This window comes from Fringilla coelebs, assembly GCF_963513975.1.
Source record: "Fringilla coelebs genome assembly, chromosome: 16".
Lineage (NCBI taxonomy): Eukaryota > Metazoa > Chordata > Aves > Passeriformes > Fringillidae > Fringilla > Fringilla coelebs.
Genome location: NC_140042.1, coordinates 1,238,910 through 1,265,137, shown reverse-complemented (window position 1 = coordinate 1,265,137; position 26,228 = coordinate 1,238,910). Strand labels below are relative to the sequence as shown.

At 52.9% G+C, this 26,228-nt stretch overlaps 3 protein-coding genes across 18 annotated transcripts in view; 2 read left to right on the top strand and 1 right to left on the bottom strand.

Moving 5' to 3' along the window:
- NHERF2 (NHERF family PDZ scaffold protein 2) overlaps positions 1-5,892 on the top strand; it is a 31,812-nt gene extending 25,920 nt beyond the window's left edge. For both annotated transcript variants that reach the window (XM_084216537.1, XM_084216538.1), the window contains exons 5-7: positions 936-979; positions 1,375-1,437; positions 3,484-5,892. In XM_084216537.1, coding sequence (XP_084072663.1) covers positions 936-979; positions 1,375-1,437; positions 3,484-3,642 — 266 coding nt within the window. In that variant the 3' untranslated portion in view covers positions 3,643-5,892. The remainder of the gene's footprint in view (positions 1-935; positions 980-1,374; positions 1,438-3,483) is intronic.
- Positions 5,893-6,010: 118 nt separating this feature from the next.
- NTHL1 (nth like DNA glycosylase 1) lies at positions 6,011-12,727 on the bottom strand. 2 transcript variants are annotated; one of them, XM_084216539.1, is made up of 6 exons: positions 12,630-12,727; positions 11,351-11,580; positions 9,658-9,828; positions 8,872-9,031; positions 7,653-7,758; positions 6,011-7,100 (listed from the first exon to the last, which is right to left on the bottom strand). In XM_084216539.1, exons 1-6 carry the CDS (start codon positions 12,682-12,684, stop codon positions 6,977-6,979), a joined length of 846 nt encoding a protein of 281 aa, XP_084072665.1. In that variant the 5' UTR covers positions 12,685-12,727; the 3' UTR covers positions 6,011-6,976. The 2 variants fall into 2 exon arrangements, 1 of the variants encoding a protein (XP_084072665.1); XR_014616544.1 differs by having other exon boundaries at positions 6,966-7,100; positions 7,653-7,799.
- A 42-nt stretch (positions 12,728-12,769) lies between these two features.
- Positions 12,770-26,228, top strand: part of TSC2 (TSC complex subunit 2) — a 32,369-nt gene continuing 18,910 nt past the window's right edge. For 7 of the 14 annotated variants that reach the window (XR_014616561.1, XM_084216773.1, XM_084216771.1 and 4 more), the window contains exons 1-22: positions 12,770-12,830; positions 14,133-14,290; positions 14,835-14,921; positions 15,524-15,634; positions 16,234-16,378; positions 16,506-16,623; positions 17,087-17,135; positions 17,494-17,619; positions 17,938-18,011; positions 18,358-18,484; positions 19,106-19,264; positions 19,481-19,618; positions 19,814-19,917; positions 20,715-20,796; positions 21,692-21,847; positions 21,981-22,097; positions 22,591-22,713; positions 22,993-23,099; positions 23,833-23,986; positions 24,699-24,821; positions 25,126-25,260; positions 25,717-25,906. Coding sequence is in view for 13 of the 14 variants with exons in the window: in XM_084216773.1 (XP_084072899.1) it covers positions 14,153-14,290; positions 14,835-14,921; positions 15,524-15,634; positions 16,234-16,378; positions 16,506-16,623; positions 17,087-17,135; positions 17,494-17,619; positions 17,938-18,011; positions 18,358-18,484; positions 19,106-19,264; positions 19,481-19,618; positions 19,814-19,917; positions 20,715-20,796; positions 21,692-21,847; positions 21,981-22,097; positions 22,591-22,713; positions 22,993-23,099; positions 23,833-23,986; positions 24,699-24,821; positions 25,126-25,260; positions 25,717-25,906 (2,563 nt within the window). In the remaining variant the exon portion in view is untranslated. Of the gene's footprint in view, positions 12,831-14,132; positions 14,291-14,834; positions 14,922-15,523; positions 15,635-16,233; positions 16,379-16,505; positions 16,624-17,086; positions 17,136-17,493; positions 17,620-17,937; positions 18,012-18,357; positions 18,485-19,105; positions 19,265-19,480; positions 19,619-19,813; positions 19,918-20,714; positions 20,797-21,691; positions 21,848-21,980; positions 22,098-22,590; positions 22,714-22,992; positions 23,100-23,832; positions 23,987-24,698; positions 24,822-25,125; positions 25,261-25,716; positions 25,907-26,228 lie in introns of those variants that run through there. The other 7 variants (XM_084216774.1, XM_084216772.1, XM_084216782.1 and 4 more) reach the window with 2 other exon arrangements.

The window sequence follows — 26,228 nt, the reverse complement described above, 5'->3', positions numbered from 1 at the left end:
TGAAGTCTGGTCCCACTTTTCTATTCCTTGTCATCTGAAGCTTTTCATTTAAATAATTTAAAAATTAGCTACTTATGATACCAGAGACATAAACATCTGTGTGAGCTGATTCTTCTGATGCTCATTGCCCAGAGCTTATCCTACTCTAAGCATTCACTGCAATAAAATATTTTAAGGATCCCAAAGCCACACGGAGGTTTTTGCACCAGCACACTCTCAAAATCACAATTTAGATTTATTTTTCTGCTTTGCCCCAGAAATTCCTGTAGTCTGCAGTGATGCAGCCCCCAAGCAGTCCCGAGGGAAAGCATCCATGCTTGACATGATTCAGTTATTAATCCTGTCCCAATTAACACATCTGTTAGTCTGGGACAGAGACACGGTAATGCCTGGGGCAGTGACTTGATCGTGGTGACTGGCAGCTTAAATGCAGAAAATTTGCCATTGTGTGGGCTATTGTTGGAGTAAATCATTGGAAGGGAGGAAAAAAAAAAATTCCAGAGTGCCTGGAGAGCGGGTTGTGTGCCAGACACTGCTGTGACACCACCATGACGGGGATTTTGATGAAGGTATTTGGGCTGGCTTTTAAGATTTTTGATTAAAGAACTTATGGAAAAGAACTAATGGTCAAAAAAAAAAAGGGGGGGGGCAGGATAGTGGCTATAGAAGGAGGTTACTTGGTCCTCCTGCTGGGAGGTGTTTTCCTCTGCCCAAAAGGGGGAGATGGAGTGAATTCAGGGGATTGGCAGGGATGTGGTTCTGGAAGGGCACAGGGAGGGGGGAGAGGCGTTTGTGTGGGCTGGGGAGCAGCAGACACAAGGTGAAGGGACAGGATGAGCAGGCTGGGTGGGCAGGAGCAGGAGGGCTGGGTGGCAGGAGGGGCTGCTGGGGCAGCTGAGGGTGCTGACCGTGGGCTCTGTGTTTGCTGTGTGCAGGTGTGCCGCCCCAGCCCATGACAAACGGATCTGCACAGACCCAGGTGAGTCCTGCCCTGCCCCACAGAGACAGAGCTGGAAGGGTTGGGGTCAGCAGGAGGGATCAGGGGCTGCCCTGGCTCCCACCTGGATGCCCAAGTGCCCAAGGCTCATTTAGCTCAGCCTTACTGCTGCCTGGTTTTAATCCCTGCCCACTACAGCTGTAATTTGGGGGATGAACAAGGCCAGTTTGAGCCCCATTTGATGCCAGGCAGAGAGGAGCAGGGGCAGTGTCCCAGTTCTGCCTGGGGCTGGGCGGTTCTGCTGGGATCCCAGGGGCTCCAGGGTCCCCCCAGCAGGAGCATCCCCTCCCTGCAGGCTCCCCTCCAGCCCACCCTGGGGGTTTATTGTGGCTAGCTCTGCCTGGCACAGACCACACTGACGTTTTCCTTTCCTCCAGCTGAATGGGGGATCCACATCTTCATCTCACAGCGACCTGCAGAGCCCTGGGAAGGAATCCGAGGTAAAAACCCCAAGCAAACACCTCCAGTCCCCTCCCCACCCTGGTGTGGGGGCAGTCCTGCCCCACAGTGCTGTGTGGTGAGGAGGTTTCAGTTTATCTCCCAGACTTGGCTTCTCTTGTGCCCACCCAGCAACCAAAAGCCAGGCTTTGCTCTCATCCCTTGCACCGTGGGGGTTCACTGGCAGCTCCTTGGGCAGCGATTCCTGCTTGGATAGTTTGGGAGGTGAAGGGATGTCTGCAGGATTTGGGATCTGAGCTAATTACACTGATGAGCTACAGCAAGGCTGGGAACCCGTGAGGAACACAGCTGTGAGGCTCGAGACCTGCTAGCAGGACAGGCTAAAATGAAAAAAAAGCCAATTTTTTTTTTTTTTAGTTTGAGCACAGTGAGTTTATCGCAGTGTTTAAAGGAGGGGAGGAGTTGTTTTTGGTGGCAGGCTGGGCTGAAGGGGTTTCTGTGGTGTGGCTCAGCACTGGAAAGGGGCAAAACTTGTTGGGCAAGGTGAAGTGGCAACCAAAAGTCAACACAAGGCGTAGATTGGCGTTAATTCTCAGGCGTTAATAATTTAGCAGGTTTTTTCCTCTTAAAAGAAGAAGCGGGGATTTGCAAAGTGCACAGAAATTTATCTTTAGCACAAGGTCCTGCAACAAATAGGGCAAAGTCTGCATGCAGGTGCCCTGTGGGGTCTCTGCCACGCTGTCCCCTGCCCCAGGACCCTTGGGAGCAGCAGTGTGCCAGCCCCAGGTGCTCAGGTGGCCTCTCTGAGCACCCAGAGCCTCTCGGGCACCAGCTGTGCCAGGCAGGCGCCTGCAACCTGCCCGTTTCCCTGAGAGCCCTGAATAATGCATGGCCCGATGCAATGCCTGCCCTGGGGATCAGGCTGGGTCCTGTGCTCTGGGGAGCCTTGTGCTGTGCCCCCAGCCACCCCTGGGCTGCTGCAGGGCCACTGCTCCACCAGGCAGAGTCCCTGGGGTGGAGAGGTGGGAAAGGGGCTGTGCTGGAGCCCTCCTGCCATGGGGACACCCTGGGGCTGAGTCCCCGGGGGTCTCCTGGGCTCACTTTGGTTCGGTTCAGCCCAGCAAGGCTGGCTCTGTTATCTCAGACTGGTGGGAAGCCCTGCCCAGGTTATCAGCAGGCTCTGTGCACTCTGTCTGGGTGTGTGTGCTCACCCACACCTGGCACCAGGGCACCTGGGATGCCCCCAGTGAAGGGGAGAGAATGATGCACCTGACTCCATTGGTATCAGAAGGCTAATTAATTACTTTATTATGCTATATTATTAATTATATTATACTATATTAATAATTACTTTATTATACAATATTATTAATTACTTTATTATACGATATTATTAATTACTTTATTATACAATATTAATTACTTTATTATACTATATTATTAATTATTTTATTATACTATATTATTCTATACATCTAAAACTGAATCTGCCAAGCTCTCAAGTCCGCACACACTGCCCAAATCTCGTGACTGTCAGCCCACAGTCCCAACACACACACACACACACACCCCTGGTCCTGCTAGCCAAGGAAACAGAACACCCTCACTGTGGGTAAACAATCTCCGTGCTGCATTCTGCTGTGGCACAAACATGGGCACAACAAACGGCTTCAGAGAATGTGAATCCCAGAAATATTCTTGGGAAGATGTGCCTTGCTTTTCTCTCTGAGGAGAGGTGTGGGGTAGAGGCGTGGGGCACAGCTGGGGGGTTTGCAGCCTGGGGATGCCCTGGGGGCTGTGGGCACTGCAGTGCCATGCCATGGGGTACAGCTGGTGATCCTGGGGGTTTGCAGCCTTAGGGATGCCCTGGGGCTGTGGGCACTGTGGCATGGGGCACAGCTGGGGGGTTTGCAGCCTGGGGATGCCCTGGGGCTGTGGGCACTGCAGTGCCATGGCATGGGGCACAGCTGGGGGGTTTGCAGCCTGGGGATGCCATGGGGCACAGCTGGGGGGTTTGCAGCCTGGGGATGCCCTGGGGCTGTGGGCACTGCAGCGCCTGGCAGCGCTGGCAGCTCTGTCCCTTCCAGGACGGTGACACGGACAAGAAGGACCCGTTTGAGGAGAGTGGGCTGAGCCTGAGCCCCACGGCCGCCGAGGCCAAGGAGAAGGTGAGGGCCAAGCGCGTGAAGAAGCGAGCGCCGCAGATGGACTGGAACAAGAAACGGGAGATTTTCAGCAATTTCTGAGCCCTGCTGGCCGCTCCCCTCCCGCCCAGCTCGGACCTTTCTGAGGTGCCTACGCCCTGTCCCTCGGTGTCCACGTGAGATGCTTTGTGCTCTGCTCTTCACTGGTTGCTTTTACGAGGCGTATTTTAAAGCCCTTTTTATTTTTATTTTTTATTATTATTGTTGTTATTATTATTATTATTATTGTTGTTACTCACCAGCGATTCTCATAAGAAAAATGTGACCAAAGCTCCTTTTCTTGCTTGCTCTGAGCCTGGCTCCGGCTGCCTGCCGTCCCCGTTCCTATGAGAAAGGACTGGAAGAATTTTAACTCTTCTTTCTTACCTGCAGCATTTAGGCTTCTGTTACTTCTTTTTTACTTTTTATGTGGGGTGTTTTGGCTTTGTGGGTGTCCCAGACTGCGCCCCGTGGGATGCTCTGTGCCCCTGTGGATGGAGACATCTCATGGCTCATGGTGGGGGTGCCAGGAACCCCCTCCCCAGCTCCCCGTGCCCAGCATTAGCTGCTCCCACCATGGGAAAATGGACTGTGGCTGGAAATTGTTCGCTGGCTTTGCTATTGAAGCAAAAAACATTTGTTTTGTTGGTTTTTTGTTTTTTTTATGAAGTCCCATGTGTTTCCAGTTAGTTTAGGAACCTCCCCATTACCAGCAGCTCCTGTCCCGGCAGTAAAAGCCCATTTTTCACCCCAAGCAGCTCTGCAGAGGGGAGAGGGTGGGTTTGAAAGCAAACCCCAAGCCCCAAGGGCACAGCTCTCCCCACCTGCAGCCGTGGATGTGGCAGGAGGAGGAGGAGCACGAAGATGAGCACCACGAGATGCTACAAAAGCCCTTTGGACACAGCTGGCAGTGGGGCTGACCCAACATCTGCTGCCAGGAGGGAGCACAGGGATGCAGCTCTAGTGCTGGGGAGTGGGGCTGGTCCAGGTCCCACCGGGCTGGGTTTGGTGTCCCCAGCCCAGCAGTGTCACCGTGTGAAGGACATCCTCTGAAGCTGTGGGGTGTCCTGGGGCTGCAGGTGGAGCAGGCTCTGGTGTGAAGGGTGGGCAGCCCCCCTGGCCTCCTCCAGAGCCGCTCTGGCCATTCAGGCTGTACCTTTGAAGCACTACAGATGAAGTCCACTTGAGCTCTTCACTGCTGCCTCTGGCTGTGTGAGTGCAGGCGACTCGGCTGAGCTGCAGCTGCCAGGGAGCAGAGCTGGGTTCCCAGGGCAGGGCAGGGGCTGCCCCACTCCCTCCCCTGCCCCAGAGGATCCCAGCCCTGCTGTGGGAAGGCAGTGGGAGCACAGAGCCGCTTTTCCCAGCTGAGGGCAGGCAGCAGCGATCAGCGGGCTGTGGGTGAGGTGTGAGCACAGAGCTGTGGCTGTGCCCTGCCTCACTCCAGCCCCTCTGGGATGGAGCCCTTGGCTGGGCACTGTGCTGCGGGTGTGGGAACGGCTCTGCACGGATTTCCTGAGGAATTTCCAAATTGTGGAGCTAAAAGGTGCCTTATGCCATCCTCTGCTCTCCTCAGCAGCGGGCTGGGGCTCAGCACAGGGTGGTCGGCTCCCCTGGGCAGCAGCCGGTGCCTGTGGCCTTATGCTGCTGGCAGGAGAGTGTGCAGAGCCTCAGGGGTGAAGGAGACGAGTTCTCTTTATGAAAGTTATCTTTTAGGATTGTTGGTGGGCTGAACAGGTTGAAAAGAATGACTTTGGAGAGGAGCTGGTGCAGGTGTTTGGCTGTGGGTGACGAGACAGGACATGGGGGAAGTGGAGAGGCTGCCTCCCCTCAGGGCTCTGCCATTAACAAGACACCTCCTCCCCATCCCACTTCAAGCTACCTGCTCTCTTTTTGGCCCCCCAAATACTGTCTTCTCTCTCTGGGTAATGTTTGGAAGGAGCCCTTCTTTTCCACGCTGTGCCCGCGTCGCCAAACCCCGGCAGCGCCCGGGCTGTGCAGGGCAGAGCAGTGCCAGGACACCCTGGTGCACATCAGGGAGCACAGACCTGGTGTCAACCCCACTGCTCATCCCAGGCTGCTGGAGTTGAGGGGGGGAAGAAAAAAACCTTGTGTAGTGGTGAATGTAGGTCAAAAGAAATCAGGTGTGCAAATCCGCGTTGGTAAGATCGCAAATCTGAATCTGTTAGTCCAAGGAAACTGCTCCTGGTTGAAGCATTACTGCGTTCCTGACATCTTGTTGTAGCTCAGTAGTAATTATTCAGTTCCTGTACATTTAACTTGGAAAAGAAAAATCAATAAAGTCTAAGGCTGGCAGCAGCATTGCAAACCCGTATGTACACTGTAATGTCAGTAATAAACTTGGTTTGCCATGTACCCAGCACTTATCTGCTCCTTCCTCAGCGGCTCAGGGAGCCCAGAGCGGAACTGCAGCCCTCCAGCACATTGTAAACTTTGCTTCCTCTTTAAAGAGGAGCTGGAATTACGCCTTTGAAGCTCCACAATGAAGTCAGCACTGCCCTTTCTTTGAAGAACAAAACGCAGGGGTGGTGCTGTCCCTGTCAGCCGCTGTAACCCTGGTGGCGCACACAGAGTGGCACTGGCCCAGCTCCTGCCCTGTGCTGCTGCCAGGAGCCAGGGCTCACTCCTGCAGGTTCATCCTCTGCTCCTGGCTTGGGAAGGCTTCAGCTGCACCTCAGAATCCCAGCATCACCAAGGCTGGAAAGATCTCCAGGATCGTCAAGTCCATCCCCAGAGCTCTGAGCGCCACGTCCAGGCCTTCCCTGGACACCTCCAGGGATGGGAGCTCCACCACCTCCCTGGACAGCCCTTCCAGTGTTTAACAGCCTTTCCCATGAAGGAATTCCTGCTGCTGCCCACCCTGGCTGTGCCCTGGCCCAGCTCTTGTCCTGGTGGCAGCACAGCTGCTGGCGTGGCAGGGCTGGGCAGGTGTGTGCTGCCTGCTCCCAGCCTGGCAGGGCAGGGCAGGCTGCCATGGCTCAGCCCTGCTGAGGTCACCCCCGTCCTCCTCCCCTCAGCCAGCGTCACACAAATGCCAGCAGACCTCGTGGGTGCAAAAAGCCCTCACCACCTTTATTAAACAAGTATTTACAAGCAGCAGCAGCTCCCTGAGGACTCGGCTTTTCTCTCCAGTGACTCAGAGTGGCACAGCTGGGCCGTGCTCAGCCATTCACCCAGGCTGGAGCCTCCAGCTCTGTCCCAGCAGGACTGCTGCCTCTCAAAGCCCCTTTTTCCTCTGCAGAGCTGAGTTGGCTGTTCCCTCGAGCTGCTGCAGCAGGCTCCTGTCCCCTGCAGTCACACTGCCAGCCCTGTGCCAGGCCCAGCTTTAGCAGGGCTCAGCCCAAGCAGCTTTGTGGCTCTCCCAAGGCTGGATGATCCCTCAGAGTCTCTTGGCAGCCGGGCAAATGTCTTGGTTGAGGCACTGGCTGCAGCGAGGGCTGACGGGCAGGCAGGTCTGCTGCCCAAAGCCCACCAGGAGCCAGTTTATCTCCTTCCAGAGGTCCCTGCAGGGAGGGGACAAACAGCACTGTTGGAAGGGGTGAGGAACAGCCTGTGGTGTTAATGGGATCCCTTTCCCCTTCTGCCTGTTCCTCCTGGAGGTGAGTCCCAGCCCTGCCAGCCCTTGCTGATCCCTGCTAGAACAGCCCTCCCAGCCTTCCCTGGTCCTGCTGGGCTGGGGGGGAGCAATGCCTGTGCTCAGGCACGGGCCAGGTGTGGAGATGTCCCTCTGTGCCAGCTGGTGTTTGATACTGAGCATTAACCACCAGGGAAGGCCAAAATCCAGCCCTGGGCTGATGCACCTGGCCTGGGTCATGGTAAACTTGGCAAGGCAAAAATCAGGGAACAGGAGCTCCACTGGTGGTGACTGATCTGTCTGACAGCACAGAACCACCACGCAGGTGAGATGCTGCTGCTGTGGCTCTGGCAGAGGAGAAACACCTGCAGCTACTGCCACCCTGGAAGGAGGAAGGAGCCAAAATGCAGTCCCTGGCACTGCCCCAAGCAGGGCTTTGTGCAGACATGGCTCCTGCAGCCAGCAGGGGCTCGGGGCTCACCGGGGCAGCCACTCCTCCAGCGCCACCCGAGTCTGCTCGGGGTTCTTGGTCTCCTTCTTCACCCACTGGAGCCTGTTGGAGATCCTGTGCACGTGGGTGTCCACAGCTGGGGAGGGAGAGCCCAGAGTTTAGGTGGGGCAGGCACACCTGAAGGGAGAGAGCAGAGCCCCAGCTGCCTGTGACAGCCCCCAGGCCCCTGGGGCAGCAGGAGCAGCCAGCTGGGACGCGAGCACAGGGCAGGGCAGGCTCACTCCAAGAACAAACAAACGTTCCCTTCCCAGGCCTGCAGCCAAACCCATCTGGGGTGGGTGTCTGTCTGTCTCTCCCCAGGCTCACAGAGTCTGAGCCAGCCTCTCCCAAGGCTCCCCAGCTCCATGGAGCAGGCACAGGCCTGGCCCCCATCCCCTCTGCACGTTCTCATCCTCCCCGGGTTTCAGCTGAGTTACGCAAACTGTGATCTCTGCCCCTTCCTCTGCCCGCATGGAAAACACGTTTCATAATACCCACCAGCAGAGAGGGCTTGGGAGGCTTAAAGCAGTGTTTATAATGTGCTTTGAGCTCAAAAGCTCTGAGTGCAAAGTGTATTATTGTTAGATCAGCGGTGATAAACCTGTCTCTGGGGCTAATTGGGCAAAACCCAGGAAATTGCTGTAAACAGGAAGACTGAGCCTTGCCTCCCAAATCAAAACCCAGCACACAATTATTTGGAAAGCACTTGGCTGCTTTGGCTGCCTCTGGACTTCCCTCCCCCACAGCAGGAGAACAACAGACCCCAAGGGCTGCTGGAAGCAGGGCAGGGGCCACGGCCTGTCCAGCTGACAGTCACCAGAGGGGCTGCAGCATCCAGCTCCCGCCCACTCGCTCCTCCTGGCTTTCCCAGGGCTCTTCCATCAAGCAGCACATCCTTTTGGAACACTCCTCTGTCCCCAGGGGCCCCAGGCCAGGACCTGCAGGTGATGGTCCAGCCCTATCTGGCACCAGCTCCCCGGGGCTGTGACCTCCCTTGGGAATTTCTGCTATCAGATTTGGGGTGGAACAGCAGCAGCTCAAATCCTACAGCTCCCCGAGTGAGTGGCTGCCACATGGTTCCCCCAGCCAGACACTCTGCAGACACTGAACCAAAGGGCTCTTCCCAGGCTGCTGGGGCTGCAGTGCTTCCCCTGTGCCTGGGAATGGGCTGGGGTTAGGAGAGGGATGGGAAGAGCACAGTGCAGGTTACCTATGCCAGCCACGCTGCCCCAGGCAATGTGCATGGCCAGATGGGCCATCTTGGGCCCCACTCCTGGCAGCTGCACCAGCTCCTCCACAGTGCTCGGGATGTCCCCCCCGTACTTCTGCTTCAGGATGGCCGTGGTCTGCTTGATGTACTTCACCTTGTTCTGCAAAACCAAGGGGAAAGGCACACAGTCCAAGCTGCCCTCCAGCACAGGGAAAACAGACACACAGACCAGGAAAGCAACCATTCCTGAGCGAGGTGAGGCCACACATGGGAGCTGTGCAGGAGACAGAGCCTGGACTTGTACATGAAATCAAAATGCTGAGGGCTGGGAGCTCCAACCCCCTGCACACTCCAGGCCCTGCAGCCAACAATCCCATCCTGCTGGCAACACAAAGTGCCAAAGCTGGTGTAAAATCCAGCTCCTAGCCTGACTCCAGGGGAGAGAGGAGGAAACAGGGGGTTCCTGTGGGGCAATGCTGCACTCACCTGTCACTACAGGACACGAAATAACACAACGTGCACTCACTGCTCTTTTCAAGGCAAAAAGAGACTTTTTAACTTTTGACTCAAACATTTATAGACTTCTAAAAGTGACAGTGGATTGGAGGGTGAAAGTGCCACCTCTCCAATGACACTAGACAAACCAAGAATCCATCAAATTTCTCTTCTTGCATTAAAAAAACCCAAAACGATGAGTTATTTACAGAAAGCGTGTGAGAAGGTTTGTTACAAGAATGTAAACATCAAAAAGCTTAGGAAACCTTAAAAAACCAGAGCAACACTCACCCTCCAGAAGCCCACGGGGTAGATGATCTGGCCCAGGCTCTCATCGTCCATCTGCAGCACGCTGTCCACGGTGAGGCCGCGCCGGCGCAGGCGCAGCATGGCAGCACTCGTCACCTGGTCCTTGGTCTGGCTGGACAGCATCAGGGCCAGCAGCACCTGGTAGCGCATCACCTGGGGACACAGGGGACACTGAGACAGCCTGGGGGCATCCAGCAGCTCTGCGCCACCCTCAGTGCAGGGTGTGCTCCCACCCTTCAGCTTCCAAGAGCTTGGTAGGCTGCAACAGGAATAATCCACAAGCTTTTAATTCCACCACACAATAAAGGGAGAAGAAAACACCTTCAAGCTCAGCTGTCAGTACCTGTGAAGGGCAGGGAGCAGCTCTGTCTGCTGGGATCTCACTCCAAAGACATCAGTGGATGAGCCACAAAGGGCTGGACAAAGCTTTTCCTGAGGATGGCATTCCCAGGAGAGCCACAGGATGCACGGGCACAAACACCCAATGATTCTTCATGCAATGTCTGCTCTAGGCAGCTTTTGAAAATCCCAACCCTTTCCTGCTAGGCTTCAGTAGGAACTGGGTGTCTGGCTCCAGTGAGCTCCTCAGGGAACCAAATGTGAACAACTGGGATGACAGAGACTGGGAGGAGGAAAAATCCCAGGAATTCCTCTGCTGCTGCCACACAGGGTTTAGCCAGGCCATCACCTCCTATTTCCCAATTCTTTTTTCCCAGATGTGATTCCATCCCACCAGAGTGAGGAGGATGATGCAACTAACCCAAAATGACCCAGGACAACATGGGACACAATCCTCCCTCCAGCTCTCCTGCAAAGTTTACAAAACAAGGTGCACCAGGAAAAATCCCTGCGTGTGTGGAAGCAGGATAATCTCAGGATACAAAGAAACGGTGTGAGGAGCTGAGGGTTACAACGTCCACTTTTTCTTGGAAGCAACAAGGCAGCTTCCCCAGGGAAGAGAAGCTATTTCCATGTGGTCCCACAGCTGCCAGCCCACGTGGCTGAGAGCGTGTGATGCTCCCTGGCTCCGGGGTCACAGCTCATCCTTCTCCCCAGGGAGCCAAGCCCAGGGCAGTATCCAGCAGCAAGGACAGCATTCCCTGTGCCAAGGCTGTCCAGCTGTGTCCTCCAGAGCCCTCCCTCAGAGCCCAGCACGTCCCACTGCTCCACATTCCCACTCCAGAGGCTCCTGCTGCTCCAAGTCCATGGGGTTGGATTAGCTGGTCTCCAAAGTCAGTTCCAACCCTATCAATTCTGGGATTCTGAGATCCCCACATTCCCACTCCAGTGGCTCCCACTGCTCCTCCAAGCCTGCCCCTGGGTGCTCCCCACATTCCTCTGCACTCCACAGCCACCCTGCTGGATACTTTCCCTGGACTCCTACAGAGATTTTTAAGGAAAAAAGGAACACGGCTTCACGTCCTGCCAGCCAGCTCCATAAGGCAGCACTGCCCCTCGCATTCATCACATCCTCTGGGACCAATCTGGGACCAATCCCAGCCCAGAGTCCTGATCCAGTTTCTGTCCTGGAAACATCCCAAGTGGGACAGATCCAGGGGCAGTAGGAGGATGAGGGAGGCTGTGTCCTCCTGTGCCTGCTGGAGCTGGCAGCAGGATGCTGTTCCCCGTGGATGCCGTTCCCCGTGGATGCCGTTCCCCGCGGCACCGCCGTTACCTCTGGAGGTGCGCTGCTGTCGTAGCACCTGTGCACTCCCATCTCATCCACGGGAGCGTCCCTGCTGCTCCTCATCTGGCGGATGCGCTGCAGCTGCTCCCGCCAGCGCGGCGGCTCCCAGCGCGCCCGCCGGGGCTCGGTCCCATCGCCCTGCCCCTCGTAGGCAATGGCCACGCTCTTCCTCCTCCTGCTCTGCCTCGGGACCACGGGCGTGCCCTGCAGCTGGCTCCCTGCACGGGATGGCAGAGAGATTCCAGGCTTCAGGAAAGCTGCATTCACCTGTCACAGAGCTCGGTGCCAGCCCCATGTGCCACCAGCCACCCAGGGGACCCTGAGCAGGACGGGTTCCCTGCCCTTAGTCCCAACCCAAGTGCTGCACATCCCCCGGCCCCGAGCAGAGCCATGCGAGACAAGTGGCAACAGGTGACAGCAGTGGGGTCACATGTCGCACCATGGGGACACGTGTCCCAAACACAGGTGAGGCTGCTGGAGGTGCATCCCCAGCCCAGGACAGCCACATCCCTCGCTGCAAGGGGGACGTGACAAGGACACCCAGCCCCTGTCCCCAGCCATGCTGGGGCCTGGTGCCCATACCCCATTCCCTGCCCGTACCCCATTCCAGTCCCGCACCCCATCCCCAGTCCCGTATCCCATCCCCTGCCCGTACCCCACTCCAGTCCCGTACCCCATCCCCTGCCCGTACCCCATTCCCAGTCCCGCACCCCATCCCCAGTCCCGTATCCCATCCCCTGCCCGTACCCCATTCCCAGTCCCGTACCCCATTCTCAGTCCCGTACCCCATCCCCTGCCCGTACCCCATTCCCAGTCCCGTACCCCATTCCCAGTCCCGTACCCCATCCCCAGTCCCGTACCCCATCCCCTGCCCGTATCCCATCCCCTGTCCCGTACCCCATCCCCAGTCCCACACCCTATCCCCTCTCCCGTACCCCATCCCCAGTCCCGTACCCCATCCCCTGTCCCGTACCCCACTCCAGTCCCGTACCCCATCCCCTGCCCGTACCCCATCCCCTGCCCGTACCCCATCCCCAGTCCCGTACCCCATCCCCTGCCCCGTACCCCATCCCCAGTCCCGTACCCCATCCCCTGCCCGTACCCCACTCCAGTCCCGTACCCCATCCCCTGCCCGTACCCCATCCCCTCTCCCGTACCCCATCCCCTCTCCCGTACCCCATCCCCTGCCCGTACCCCATCCCCTGCCCGTACCCCATCCCCTGTCCCGTACCCCATCCCCTGCCCGTCCCCCATCCCCTGCCCGTACCGCCGCTGCCCCCGGCCGAGCGCAGCCGCCGCAGCCCGGGCCGGGCCGCGCTCATGGCGGCCCCGCGAACTACCGGGCCCGGGACGCACCGGGGCCGCCGGAACGGGCGGGGCGAGCGCGGGGCGGGGCCGGCACCGGGCCCCGAGCGGAGCGGGCCGGGGGCGGCGGGACCGGGTCGGGCCGGGCCGGGCCGGGCTCGGGGTGAGTGGCGGGGGACGCGCACCGGGCAGGGGAGCGCGCTTCGGGGCCGTGCTGTGACCCCGCTGTGTGTGCGGGGGGCCGCGCTGGGACCCCCGGGTGTTTGTCGGGGTCTGGGTGTGACCCGCGGTGTGTCCCCCTAAGCGCTGGTGGCATGTCCTGGCTTGGGGTGGCATGTGGCATGTCCTGGCTCGTTCGGGGGTCGCGGGGGGACAATGTGCCATTGCCCGGGGTGGGTTAGGGCTGTGGGGTCCCCAGGGCGGTGCGCTCCGAGTGTCCCTGGGGACAGAGGGCTGGGGGCTCGGTGTGTCCCCGGGGGTGGCGGGCTGGGGTCCATAGTATGTCCCCTGGTGACACTGGGCAGGAGCCCATGCCATGTCCCCTGGTGACACTGGGCAGGAGCCCATGCCATGTCCCCTGGTGAGATTGGGCTGGGGCCCATGCCATGTCCCATAGTGACACTGAGCAGGAGCCCATGGCATTTCCCATGGTGACACTGGGCAGGAGCCCATGGCATTTCCCCTGGTGACACTGAGCAGGAGCCCATGCCATGTCCCATGGTGACCCTGGGCAGGAGCCCATGCCATGTCCCATGGTGACACTGGGCAGGAGCCCATGGCATGTCCCATAGTGACACTGAGCAGGAGCCCATGGCATGTCCCCCGGGATGCAGGGACAGGCTGTGTGGTGCATCCCCAGGAGCAGCAGGGGTTGCTGTGCCAGGCTGTGGGAGGGCTGTGGGATGTCCACGGGGCTCTGGGCTTGTGCAGGGTCGTGTGCCCAGGGCCAGGGTCCCCAAGGGACAGTGGGTCGGGCAGGGGGAGGCAGTTTCTGGAGTTGTTGTTGTTGTAATGCCATCCCTGTTCTTGCCCCATCTCTCCCTTGCCATGGCAGCACTTGGACGTTGCAGCACTCAGATTTGTGAGTCCTTCCTCACTTTCACATCGACAGCACAGCACGGTGTGCTTGGCCTTTGCTTTGGGAACAAGTGTCCAGCTCACACCCTCCAAAAAGTGTGTGCATATGGACATGCTGCAAAAATCAGCCTGTGTGGTGGGCTGGGTGTTCAGGGCTCCCAGGAAAGGGTATCCCAAAGGCCCCGTGTTCCATGGGGGATGCAGGTGCTGAAGGCAGGAGCAGCACAAGCTCCTTGTGTTTCCCCAGTGTTGGGCTTCTCCCGTGTTTGAAAAGGCTCAAGGCACCCAAGCTCTTTGGAAAAGCCTGGTGTGATGCTGTTTTTGGGGTTTTCCTGCTGAAACATTCCCCGTGGGCCTCCCTTACCAGAGCCCTGTTCTGTGTTTGCAGGGCCCCAGTGCTGGGCAGCAATGGCAAAACCTCAGAGCAAGGATTCCGGCCTGAAGGAGAAGTTCAGGAACCTCCTGGGGCTGGGAACATCCCGGGGAAGTTCCAAGTCGTCGGAGGGCAAGCAGACAGAGTTCATCATCACTGCAGAAATACTCAAGGTGTGAGAACTGAGTGGAGTGAAGGTGGGGGTAGTGCCTGGGGTACCTCAGCTGAGGGGATCAGGAGGGCTTGCTCATTTCCTGGGTTCTTTGGCCCTCAGTTCCTCTCCATCATTCCCTCTCCTGATCTCTCAACTCACTCTCTAGTGAACTGGGTGTAGAGCTCACCTGCTTTGCAGCTCCAGCATTTGAGTTATTCACTCTTTCAATACTTTGGAGATACTTGTTGTGTTGGGTTACAGGCTATTTCCCTGACCCCTCGGTTTTTTATAGTCTGAGCTTGATGGAGTTTCTGTGGTGGCAGTTTCCACAAGCTGGGAACTGTTTCTGTTTTATGAAAACCTTACAGTTCTGTGGAAATGAAAAATAAAATAATTGATTCCAGTAATTGGTACCACAAGTCTGTAAGCAGAATAGTTGGCACACAAGGAGGAAAATGCAAAAAAAAAGGGAGAAGGAGACCAGAATTCCTTTTCCCCTTGGAGAAATGGATAAGTGTTTCTGGTAAGATAAACCGTTAGCTTATTTCTCCATTTCTTTCCAGGAACTGAGCATAGAGTGTGGATTGAGTAACAGGATACGAGCAATCAGTCAAATTTGTGAAGTGGCAAAAACCAAAAAAATTGAAGAGGTGAGTTCCAAAGTGTTCAGTGAGAATTGGAAGAATGGAAATTTCAGCAGCAGCTCTCAGACTATCGCAAGGGACTCCTGTTGTTTAGAAAGATTTTAGAAGGGTGATCCCAGAGACTGCTTTGTGCTGTAAAAGGGAATTAGTCTGCCCAACCTTCCAGCTCTGCAGCAGAGGGGATGGAGCTGTTGGGCTTCCTGGACCATGCTGGAAGGAGGATGCTGGGGATCTTCAGGACAGCTCATGGGAGATGATGTTTAGAGAGGTTTCCTTATCTCCTGGCTGGTTAATAAGCATCCTCAATTGGTTTAGAACTCATCTTGTAGCTGGCTGAAGGCTTCTGTACAAATATTCCCACTGGCAGGGTGTGTGGGATGGGGCATTGCAGTTCCTGGGGCGTAGGGCTGGGTTTGGTGTCTCCTGGGGTTGGTCTGTGACCAGGTGGGTGAGTGTCCCTCAGAGCAGAGAACTCCGCACGTGGAACCCCTGGGTCTTAGTCATGGATTGCCATAATTCATTGTGACCTGCTGGCTGGAGATCCTGGAGGAGCTGAGCTTTCCTGCCTCACGCTTTTGCTTTGGTTTTGGTGTTTGTGGTGCTCCCAGCACGCCGTGGAGGCCGTGTGGAAGGTGGTGGCTGACATGCTGCAGCCGGAGCGTCCCGCCGAGGCCAGGCACGCCGTGCTCCACCTGCTCAAGTCCATCGTCCAGGGACAGGTGACAGCAACCCCACGGGGCAGGGGACACTGACCTACACTGGGCTTTGTGCAGGGGGAAATGGGAAAAGCACCGGGGAGCTCTTTTCTGCAGTGGTTCATATTTGTAATTTTGGTTGTGTCTCGTAAATGAGAAGAGGAAGCATTTTAGTTTTAAGTCTTGGCTTGACCTCGTAGCAAAACTTTTCATACAACTCATAGAGAGCTGTTCTGGTTTGGGGTAACGCTCTTGAGAAAGAGGAAATACTTTGGGTTAAGTTCAGCATAATTCAGCAGATTATATGTGGTCTTTGCCCAGACCTTCTAGTCCCAGTTTGCAGCTGGTTTTGATGTTTCAGGTATGCAGGAGTTTCTGTGTGAGACACTTCTAGCCTGGCCAAGTTCAGCACACTAGGAATTCTTCAGATTTCCCAACGTGTTGCACAAACATGGGGCTGAATCAGCCCAAAGTTGTCGTTCTCAGTGTTCTGAGAAAGCTGGGGTGGGTGCTTATGAAGGGAGTAGGCAGTGATTCAACAAAAAGCTAATTTAAAGCATGAAGATTACTGAGGTGTACCGTGCCAATGTCCAGGCCTTAACCCCTTCCCTTTTCATTTCAAGGGTGAGAGGCTGGGGATCCTCAGAGCCCACTTTTTTAAGGTTATTAAGGATTATCCCTCCAATGAGGACTTGCACGAGCGGCTGGAAGTGTTCAAGGCTCTGACGGAGAACGGGCGCTACATCACCTACTTGGAGGAGGAGCTGGGTGAGCATTGTCCCAGCCCCTCTTCGGTCTGGGGGGAAGAGAGCCAGGCACAGCCACCCAGTGATAACAGAAAAAGGCAGTGGTGTCATTCCTGGGTAGAAGGTAACGGGTTTTTTCCCTTTTTTAGCTGATTTTGTGCTGCAGTGGATGGATGTTGGGCTGACTTCTGAGTTCCTCCTGGTTCTGGTGAACCTGGTGAAATTCAATAGCTGCTATCTGGAAGACTACGTAGCTGACATGGTCCAGTAAGTTGGCTTTCTTAACTCCTACCTGCTTAGTCCTGGCAAATGAAAGAAAGTTGCAGATCAATACACAGACAACTGGGATGTTTTTTGTCCCCATCTGAATCTGTTTCATCCTAGGTGATTTCTGACAAATATTTGATTTTCAGTTCTTGTGATGTTCTGATCTGTTTTAGTTTAACTAAATGTGCTTCTCCCATTCCCATTCCATGGGGTGGGCCTGTTTGCATTGCTAGTTTCACAAGGGTCTGTGCTGTTGCATTATGTGAGCTGCATTTAAGTCTCCCTTTGACTTTATAAAGGAGATTGCAGAGCTCAGTGTCCCTTGGCCTGTCACCAACATTGCCCCAGGAAGGGCAGTGAGGAGTTAAATAGCCTGGCAATTAACATGACTGTTCTGGCTCTTTGTAATTTGCCTAAAATGATGTGGAGCAAACAATTCTAATTAAATGTTCTTTCTTAACAGCAAGATCTGCCTCTTGTGCATTCAGACTTCATCATCTATGGACATAGAGGTCAGTGGTCTAAGTTTCTTTTAGTACTGCGGAACTCTTTGAAGTTCTTTGTAATTTTTACAAACAAAATCAGATCATCAGACTCTGGGTTTATTCTCATCTTTCAAGAGAGCTGATGCAATTTTGTGTTATTTGTAACCCAATAAATCTCATACACCAGTAATTTATTCCAAAGCAAACAGAGCATTAATCAATTTGTTAAATGAATTGACAATGCTTTTTAAAAATTACAAAAAAACCCCAAAATATCTTCATCCATTTTGACTTCCAGAAGATTTCCTGGGTGTGCCAGGTGAGGATTTGACCTGGTTGATTCACAGGGAAGTGTACAACCATTTTGTCTTTCCCTTTCCCAAAGATTTCCCTGCAAGTCCTGGATGCAGTTGTTTGTTACAACTGCCTGCCCTCGGAGAACCTGCCCGTGTTCATCATCACCCTGTGCCGCACCATCAACGTGAAGGAGCTCTGTGAGCCCTGCTGGAAGGTCAGGAACCCTGCTTGCTTTCCTCAATTCACTCCTGAATGAAGTGTCAGACATACCTGGGCACACCTGCCCCCAGTTTCAGCTTGGTTTTAAGAGAATTAAAATTAAAACTTCTGAAGTGCTGAGGGATCAGCTTCCCATTAGTGCAAGTTGTGTCACGTCTGTGGGATTCTCCCCTGGTTCCAGCTGCTGTGACAGCTCCTGTCCTGCCTTGGGGAAGGCAGGACACGTTTTCTCCAGAAGCATGGCCAGCTAAGTCCATGTTTGGGTGCTGTGTTTTACCAGCTGGGGACTGAGGTGTTGTCTCTGCGTTTGCAGCTCATGCGCAACCTGCTGGGAACTCACCTGGGACACAGTGCCATCTACAACATGTGCAGGATCATGGAGGACAGGTAAGGGAGGAGGATCCTGCAGATCCAGGGGACTCACTAAGGGCCCAGTGAGACAGATGGGAAGTCACCAAGCTCAGTAGGACAAGCTGAAGGTTCTGGTGCTTAGAAATAATTTCCCTTTCTAGTTATGCTGCTGAAGTGCTCATTTAGGGCATTTCTGAATTTAATTTCCCTCTGTTTAAAATTGTGGTGAATGATTTGCTGCTTTTCATGTTTGTCCATTGCTGTGCAAGGCCCTGATGTGTAACAGCTGGGAGTTCCTGTTGGGACAGTGCATATTCCTATTGACTTTGTATGCTGAAATAATTGTGGCATGGTCTGGCTCTTCCCTCCCCGCTGTCCTTAGATCCTACATGGCAGATGCAGCCCTGCTGAGAGGAGCTGTGTTCTTTGTTGGGATGGCCCTGTGGGGGGCTCACCGCCTCAATTCCCTCAGGAACTCCCCCACTTCAGTGCTGCCTTCGTTCCTCAAGGTAGGCTGGGATGCTGGGGAGCTTCTTAATTGCTTGGACAAATTTAAACCAAAAATGTGGCCCCCTACACCAAAGAGATCTTTGTAGGCCTGGAGGATGAGAGGAAGAAATTGGGTGTGGGGTGAAGCAGTGAGAAACAGTAAAACAAGAGGATTTATGTCTATAGCTGAGGCCTCCTGCTTGCACATCTTTGGCCAGAAAAGCAAAGTCTGAATCCTTTCTAGCAAATACCTACGTCGTGGGTACTTTACCTTAAAAATAAGATACAAAGCAACAACTTCCACTCTCCTCAGTGGGTGGTACAAAAAGCGAGGGAGGGTGTCTCCAGGGGCAGCCTCAGAGCTCTCAAAATTTCCTCATCTGAGTGCCTCAAGCAGGAATGACTGGCTTTAATCCCCTTGTCTGCCTGTAGGATGGGGCTGTGCCTGCCATCTGAGCCACAGCTGCTTGCAGGAGAGCAGAACTGCTTTGAGAACGTGGTTCTGTGCTGTGTGCTCTGTGTGCAGAGACCCAGATGGATGTGTCCCCGGCCTCCAGGCTGATTTCCTAATTAATAAGGCTTGTTGCATTTGGGTGCAGAGGCTTTGAGGGCTCTGCTCCCCACCTGCTCACTGACTGAAGGGCTTTGGCTTGCAGGCCATGACCTGTCCCAACGCAGTCGTGTCCTACGAGATCGTTCTGTCCATCACGCGCCTGATCAAGAAATACGGCAAGGGGCTGCAGGCTGTCACCTGGGATATCCTCCTGGACATCATGGAGAGGCTGCTGCAGCAGCTGCAGGTGGGTGCTGGGCCTGCCTGCAGGTGCTTTCAGTCCCAAGGCTGTGCCATAAATCCTTCTGCAAAGTGATCTGTTTGTGCACTGTGGGGAAAAGGGAGCTGAGAAAGGCCGAGCCCAATTCTCACTGCTGTGGTTCTCTGAGTTTCTGTTTGTATTTATAATCAGCACTTTTTGGCAAGGTGGAGCTCTTTCAGGAGTGGTTTTGTCTCTTTTCAGGTTCTGGAGAGCCAAGAACTGAAGTCCATTGTACATGATCTTTTGACCACAGTAGAAGAGCTCTGTGACCAGAATGATTTTCATGGCTCTGAAGAGAGGTTTTTTGAGCTGGTGGAAAGATGTGCTGATCAGAGACCAGTAATTACAGCTTTATTATTGTCCTCCTTTTGGGTCTGCTCTGTTACAGCTGAAATTTGAGAGTCTTAAAATAGGAAATGGTCAGAAAACCCCAGCAAGGACTTCCATGAGCCTTATTCCCATGGAGGGGGTTGGGGGAATGGATTTGTTATGTTTGCTTATGTACTAAAAACATTTCTTGGTCTTTCCATGAAGGAATCTTCTGTGTTAAACCTGATAACATACAGAGCTCAGTCCATCCACCCTGCCAAAGATGGCTGGATCCACAACCTACAGCTCCTAATGGAGAGATTCTTCAGGTAGGAAATCATAACTTTGGGCACTTCTTACTTGGAAGCACTTTCAAGTGTTTCTTGCCACTTTGTCATCCTAGATAATTTTGTTTTCTGAAGTTCTAACATTTTGAAGTTCTAAGTTAGTAAGGGACTGCTGAGAAGTGTGGTAGTCCCAGGGCAGAGCACATGAAAGGACTTATTTAACAGAAGAAAAGCTTTCCACTGAGTTCTTTATGCTGCTTTTTTTCTTCTTCTCTTTCATTCCATTCAATACTATTCCAATTAGCTTAGGCAGTTGTGTTCCACTCCACAGCACTTTGTAGTTCTGACACCAAACAAGATTTTCCTGTTAAGCATTAGGATTGCATATGGATATCCAGTATTCCAGTTATCTGGTTTTGAGTTGGTGCTCCCTAAGGGATTCTGTGCTCTGAAACATCAACACAGAGCAACAACAAACTTCTGTCTCCTCTGTGAAATGCTGCCAAAGAGCAGCTCTTCCTCAGTGCCATGTGTTTGGTTTTAAATTTGCTCATCAGAGCACTTGTTCTTCTGACATGTGCCTCCTAGTTTGGATTGGAAATGGGAAAGTGCAATTACAGGTCTGCAGAAGGACTAAAAGCTGAACTGGGATTTGAATTTCCAGTTGTTCTTGAATCTGATTTCAGGTGTAGAGACATTAACTGAGCACTCAGCTGATCGCTCACAGTTACTGTTCCAACTCTGAAAAAGTTTCTTATTGTTTTATTTTTCTTTTCCCCATTCCCTGAATACCAACAACTCTTATTTTGTTCATTTTGGATTTGCTTTCCCCGTTTTAGGAACGAGAGCCGTAGTGCTGTCAGGATCAAGGTTCTGGATGTGCTGTCCTTTGTGCTGAGCATCAACAGGCAGTTCTATGAGGTGGGTGTTTGCCTGGGGGCCCAGGTCAGGTCTCAGGTGGGTGGGAAAGCCTTTGGTGGGGCACCTTGTCCTGGGGGTTTCAGTCCCCTCTGCCCGTGGGGAAGGCACAGCCCTGGGCTCTGAATCAGCCACACAGAGCTGTTTCTTTGGGATGCCTGTGGGGGGATGTGCCATTATTTGTCCTTAGCTGGATGCAGGAATGTGCAGTTTGCAGTGGGAGCTGCTGGGTTTTGAGGACAGACCTGGTTGTGTCTTGGCTTCCCTGTTTTAAGGCCATTAATTCTATGTCCATTTTGTTTTGGAAGAATTGAGAGTTGATGTGAGAGGTGCAAAGCTGATTTTAAAGCTTTGTAAAAGGATGGGGACTGGACATACTGAGGAGTGACTGGTCTTGGTGCTTACAGTTTAATTGCTGCCCAAGATGGAAACTCTGTGAGAGAGAAGTTGGGGATATCCAGGGATATCTTGATCTCCTCATGATGTGGATCTCAGTTTAGGATCTCCTAAAGTGTCAGAGGGCAGGAAGGGGCACAAATGCTCCTTGGATTCCTTCAAGATTTATGAAAACATGAAGCTGTTGGTGTTTCCTCTCTCTCTCAAAGTTGGTGTTTCCTCTCTCTCTCAAAAAACCAAGGCCTAGAAGTCCCTTGTCTGTTTGAGCCTGGGCTGTCAAATCTCTAGGACAGACAAAAGCCAAAGCACTGAAAAGTTCAATAAAAGTCACAAATATCTGGAGGGATGGCAGACAGAAATACCTGTTGGATGGAAGAGGAGGTGAAGGAATGAAGCAGTGGAGGAGCAAGCCTGGTAGCAGAATAGCTGAGTTCTTTTGTTTGCAGTTCTTTCTCTAACGTGCTGAACATCTGACAGCTTAGGAGGGTCTGTCCTCTTGCAGGAAGAGCTGATAAACCTGGTGGTGATCTCCCAGCTGGCTCACATCCCAGAGGATAAAGACCATCAGGTCCGAAAATTGGCCACTCAGCTGCTGGTGGACCTGGCTGAAGGCTGCAACACTCACCACTTCAACAGCCTGCTGGATATCATCGAGAAGGTGAATTAAACCCCCAGGGCTGGCAGCCTTCCCAGCAGGGCTGACCTCCTGAGCCTTCCCTGCCCTTCCAGCATGGAAATACAGAAAGGATGTGCTGAAGGTTTAAACCACGTGTTGCTTTTCTCTTTCAAAGGTGGCTGCACATTCTCTGTCCTCTCCTTCTGAACTGGAAGAGAGGGACTTGCTGTCGTATTCAGCTTCTCTGGAGGATGTCAAGACAGCAGTTCTTGGGCTCCTGATAATTCTTCAGGTAAATGCTACAGAGCATTAAACACAAATTTTTCATAATACTCTTCTGCTGGACTTGGCTTTTTAGATACTAAATATTCTGACTTTTGTTTAACTGTTTAATATTTAAGTCTTGTTTAGGTCAGTCCTTTGATTTTGATCACTGTGGGACTGTTTGCTGTGTGTTGTATGTTCTTAATTCCCACTGTCCAACCCAGATGAGCACATTTTCCTGTGTGGAGGGAGGATGTGGCCACAAATTAGCAGAAAGGAGGAGTTGATAACCTTGAATAGATTTAACAGATCTGTTGTGTTCGGGCAGCATGTCCCGGGCTGTGGTGAAGAGCAGGCTGTTCCCTGGAGCAGCTCTGGATCTTTGCAGAGGTTCCTTCCAGAGCCACCTGGTCATGTTAACAGTGAGGATGAAGTTTGTGCTGCATTTCTGCTGGAAGTGGCAGTGCAGCCCCAGGTCTGTGACAGAGCCCTGGGGCTGGGCTGTGTTTCTGTGCCTGCAGACCAAGCTGTACAGTTTGCCCTCCAGCCACGCCACGCGCGTGTACGAGATGCTGATCCAGCACGTGCAGCGCCACTACTGGCACTCCTACAGCCTGCCCGTGGCCAGCAGCATCAGGCTGCAGGTAGGAGCAGCCCCTGTGCTCCCAGAGCTGCACAGTCCTCTGGGGTTCCTGGGTGGCAGGTGGGGACTGGGTGCTCTGGGGCTCCAAGAAGTAGAATGAAATGTTCCTTGGCTCGCACGGGTGTGTAAATGCGGTGTGACGCCGGCAGTGATGCATCCTGCAGGACAAGCTGTGGCATCTCTTAAAAATCCTTCTGCACCTGGAAAGATATCGTGTGGGGGTGGGAGAGTATTGCAGTGGCTCGGGGTTTGAGTGACTCCAGTGTCTTCCCTGTTGCAGGTGTTTGATTTCCTGCTGATGCTCCGAGCTGACTCCCTGCACCGCCTGGGCCTTTCCAACAAGGATGGAGCAGTGAGGTTCAGCCCCTACTGCCTCTGTGATTTTGTGTAGGTTTCTCATTATGTTAAGCAAAAGAATGACAGAGTGGTTTGGGTTAGAAGGGATCCTAGAGCTTATCCAGTGCCTCCCTTGCCATGGGCAGGGACACCTTCCACTGTCCCAGGGTGCTCCAAGCCACGCCCAACCTGGCCTTGGACGCTTCTTAATTTATTTTTAATTTTTAGAAAGCTGTTTTCCACACTAAATTGTGTTTCCAAACGAAATTGTGTGCTGAGCTTAATGTTCCATCAGTAACAATCCGCAGTTTTTCTAAATCTTCTAAATCCTAGACCAGTCTGTAGTTACAGCCTAGGATTGTCTGAACCAGTAAGGCTTTGGTGAGCTGTTCTTACAAATCACTTACCTGCAGAGCTCTCAATCTCAATTTAAGTTCCTGCTCACAAAGTTTCCCCCAAAAATATGCAATTTTTTGCCTCAAACCAGTTGCACACTGAATTTGATTCAATGATTTGTACAAATCTGGCTAATTTTAATTTTATAGCTTGTTTAAAGTTGTGTAACACACCCCAAAAGGTATCTTTCTAAATTAGATATAAAAATCCTTCACTGATCAAATTGGCTGATTGCAGTGTGTCTGCTGGGCAATCCTGTGCTTTTTAAAATTGAAAATGCAGATTATATTGTTCAATCTTTAACCTGGCTCCCAAACAGGGTGGTGCTGTGGGTCACATGAATAAACTGTAAAAATGACATGTATTTTTCTCCCTTTCTGTGTTGCAGAGAGGCAGAGAAAAGGGCTTCTGAGAAAAAGCCCCCTGGCACTCTGTCCCCACCTTCAGGCAGCCCCAGTGTGCCTTCCCAGGGTGCCACCATCCGGGTGGGACACCTGCCCTACTCCATGGTCTTTGGGGTCCTCCTGCAGTGTTTGAAGCAGGTATGTCCCCTCCTGGCATCCTGGTGTCCCCTCCTGGCATCTTTCTATGCACTCCTGGCATCCTTCTGTCCATCCTGACGCCAGCTGCCTGTTGAATTCCAGCCCAGAGTACTTAAATAAAGCCTGAAAAGCAATTTCTGCTCCTCCTGCTCAAAATCTGGGTGTGATTGTGCAGCTTCACAGCCGCCAGTGGGAGCAGCAGTCCAGCTCTTCAGAAAATGAGCACAGCTTTCACTGCACTGCTTCAGAGCAGGCAAGGGCAAAAGCTGTGCTTGTTAAACAAGATCCAAGAAGCCTTCCTGCTTCTGAAAGGGCATTTGGAATTAAAACCTCTCGCACTGCAAGTTTTGAGAATTTGTGAATGTTTCATCACCAATAAACTGTAAATAGGAATTGTTCCTCAGGGTGGCATTGGACGCAGTTCTGTGCTTAGGGCTTGGCTTGTTCTGAGAGTTAATTGGTGCTGGTGCTTAGGAGAATTGGATTCTGGCTGTCAGATCTCAATATAATTTCTCTTCCAGTTTGTGGTGCCAATATTGCACCTAGAGCTGGGTGACAGACATGGAGAAACTTGTGACTTCTTTTTCTGTATCAACTACGACAAGACCTACATCTGCCTAGGAAATCACACATTGTCTGCAATTTGATTGATCTTCAAACTCAAGTGAAATCATGCAAAAATTTTCAACCTTAACATTTTCTGTCTTTGCAGGAGACAGACTGGAAGGTGCTGAAGTTGGTTCTCAACAAATTACCCGAGTCGCTCCGCTATAAAGTGCTATTTTTAACTTCTCCTTGCAACATAGACCAGCTGGCCTCTGCACTGAGCTACATGGTAATGCCACTGAGGCGCAGTCCCCAGCTCCTTGGTTTGCTTGGGAATTGCTTGGAGGGGATTTTTGAGGGTTTTTTTTGGTCTTCAGACTAATATTTTAAAGATTAGCAGGCTGGTTGTCAATCTCACTCACCCTCTCTTTTGTGAGAGTTGTTCTAGGAACAGAATAGGTAATAATTGTGTGTTTTAATGCATGTATGTGGATATATGTACATACAGGTCTTGGGGAGCTGTGGGCAGTGCCTTCTGCTGCCTTTCAGAGGGTGTTTTAGTGAGGGGTGCCCTGACTGGCTGTGTGATTCAGCTCACAGACAAGAAGACCACGGACAGGCTCCATGGGACCCCCGAAGGCTTTTCCCGCACGGATTTGCACCTGGCTGTGGTCCCCGTGCTGACAGCGCTGATATCTTACCACAACTACCTGGACAAAGCCAAGCAGGTATGGGGAGATGGGAGGGTGCAGGGAGGGCAGAGCCTGTAGAGCATGGTTTAGCCTGGGAGCTGGTTAGGAGACAGAAGTGCAAGGTAACACTGCCCTTTGCTGTTGGTGAAAAAATACTTTGGTGACTCCATGTGGGATTAACTGTGGGTTCACTCCTCACCTCTTCCCCCTCACAGGTCACTGAATGACTTTACCCTCTGCAGTAAGACTCTTATAAACACAAAATTTCTGTTAATTTGGGAACTTAAAGTCTCAACTACATACTTGACTGGAGTTCCCTGATACGAGTTCGGTCTGGGGTATCTGCAGCGTTATTTGAAGCTCAGTGTTAGCACTCAGCTGTGTCACACAGCCTTGCAGCAGGGGTACCTTGCAGCAGGGGTACCTTGCAGGGTGTGTTGAGTGCTGCCAGGAGTGTTTTTTGGTGCGCTGAGTGTTTCCCTGCTCTGCCAGCGGGAGATCGTGTACTGCCTGGAGCACGGGCTCATCTACCGCTGTGCCAACCAGTGCGTGGTGGCACTGTCAGTCTGCAGCGTGGAGATGCCTGACATCATCATCAAGGCACTGCCTGTCCTCATTGTCAAACTCACCCACATTTCTGCCACAGCCAACATGGCAATCCCTCTGCTGGAATTTCTGTCAAGTAAGTCGTGATCTTCTTTTTGCTTTCTGTAGTTGAGGGTTTTGTGTGGAATGGGGGGGGTTTGATGGTGTTGGTCATATGGAATGCTCTGTGATGTCCTTGCTCAGGTTAGAAATGTTGGGTCACCTCATTTGTTACAAGTTTTCTGTATGAAGCTCTTGCTCTGAAGAGAGAAACACACTCTGTGTCGTTCAGCCATATGGAAATATGAGCTGGTTTCTTCTCCTTGCATGACGTGATTTTAACTTCCATGTCACTGATGATTCAGAAAAGACCAAAAATTTAGAAATTAAACTGAGTTAGGATGCTGAAGAGTTGTGTT

Excerpts from the sequence above, each read along its gene's own strand:
- NTHL1 (XM_084216539.1), bottom strand. The coding sequence starts at position 12,684 with ATGAGCGCGGCCCGGCCCGGGCTGCGGCGGCTGCGCTCGGCCGGGGGC. Across the intron at positions 9,829-11,350 it reads ACAGCAGCGCACCTCCAGAG|GTGATGCGCTACCAGGTGCT; the intron begins GTAACGGCGGTG and ends CTGTGTCCCCAG. Across the intron at positions 9,032-9,657 it reads ACCCCGTGGGCTTCTGGAGG|AACAAGGTGAAGTACATCAA; the intron begins GTGAGTGTTGCT and ends TTGGTTTTGCAG.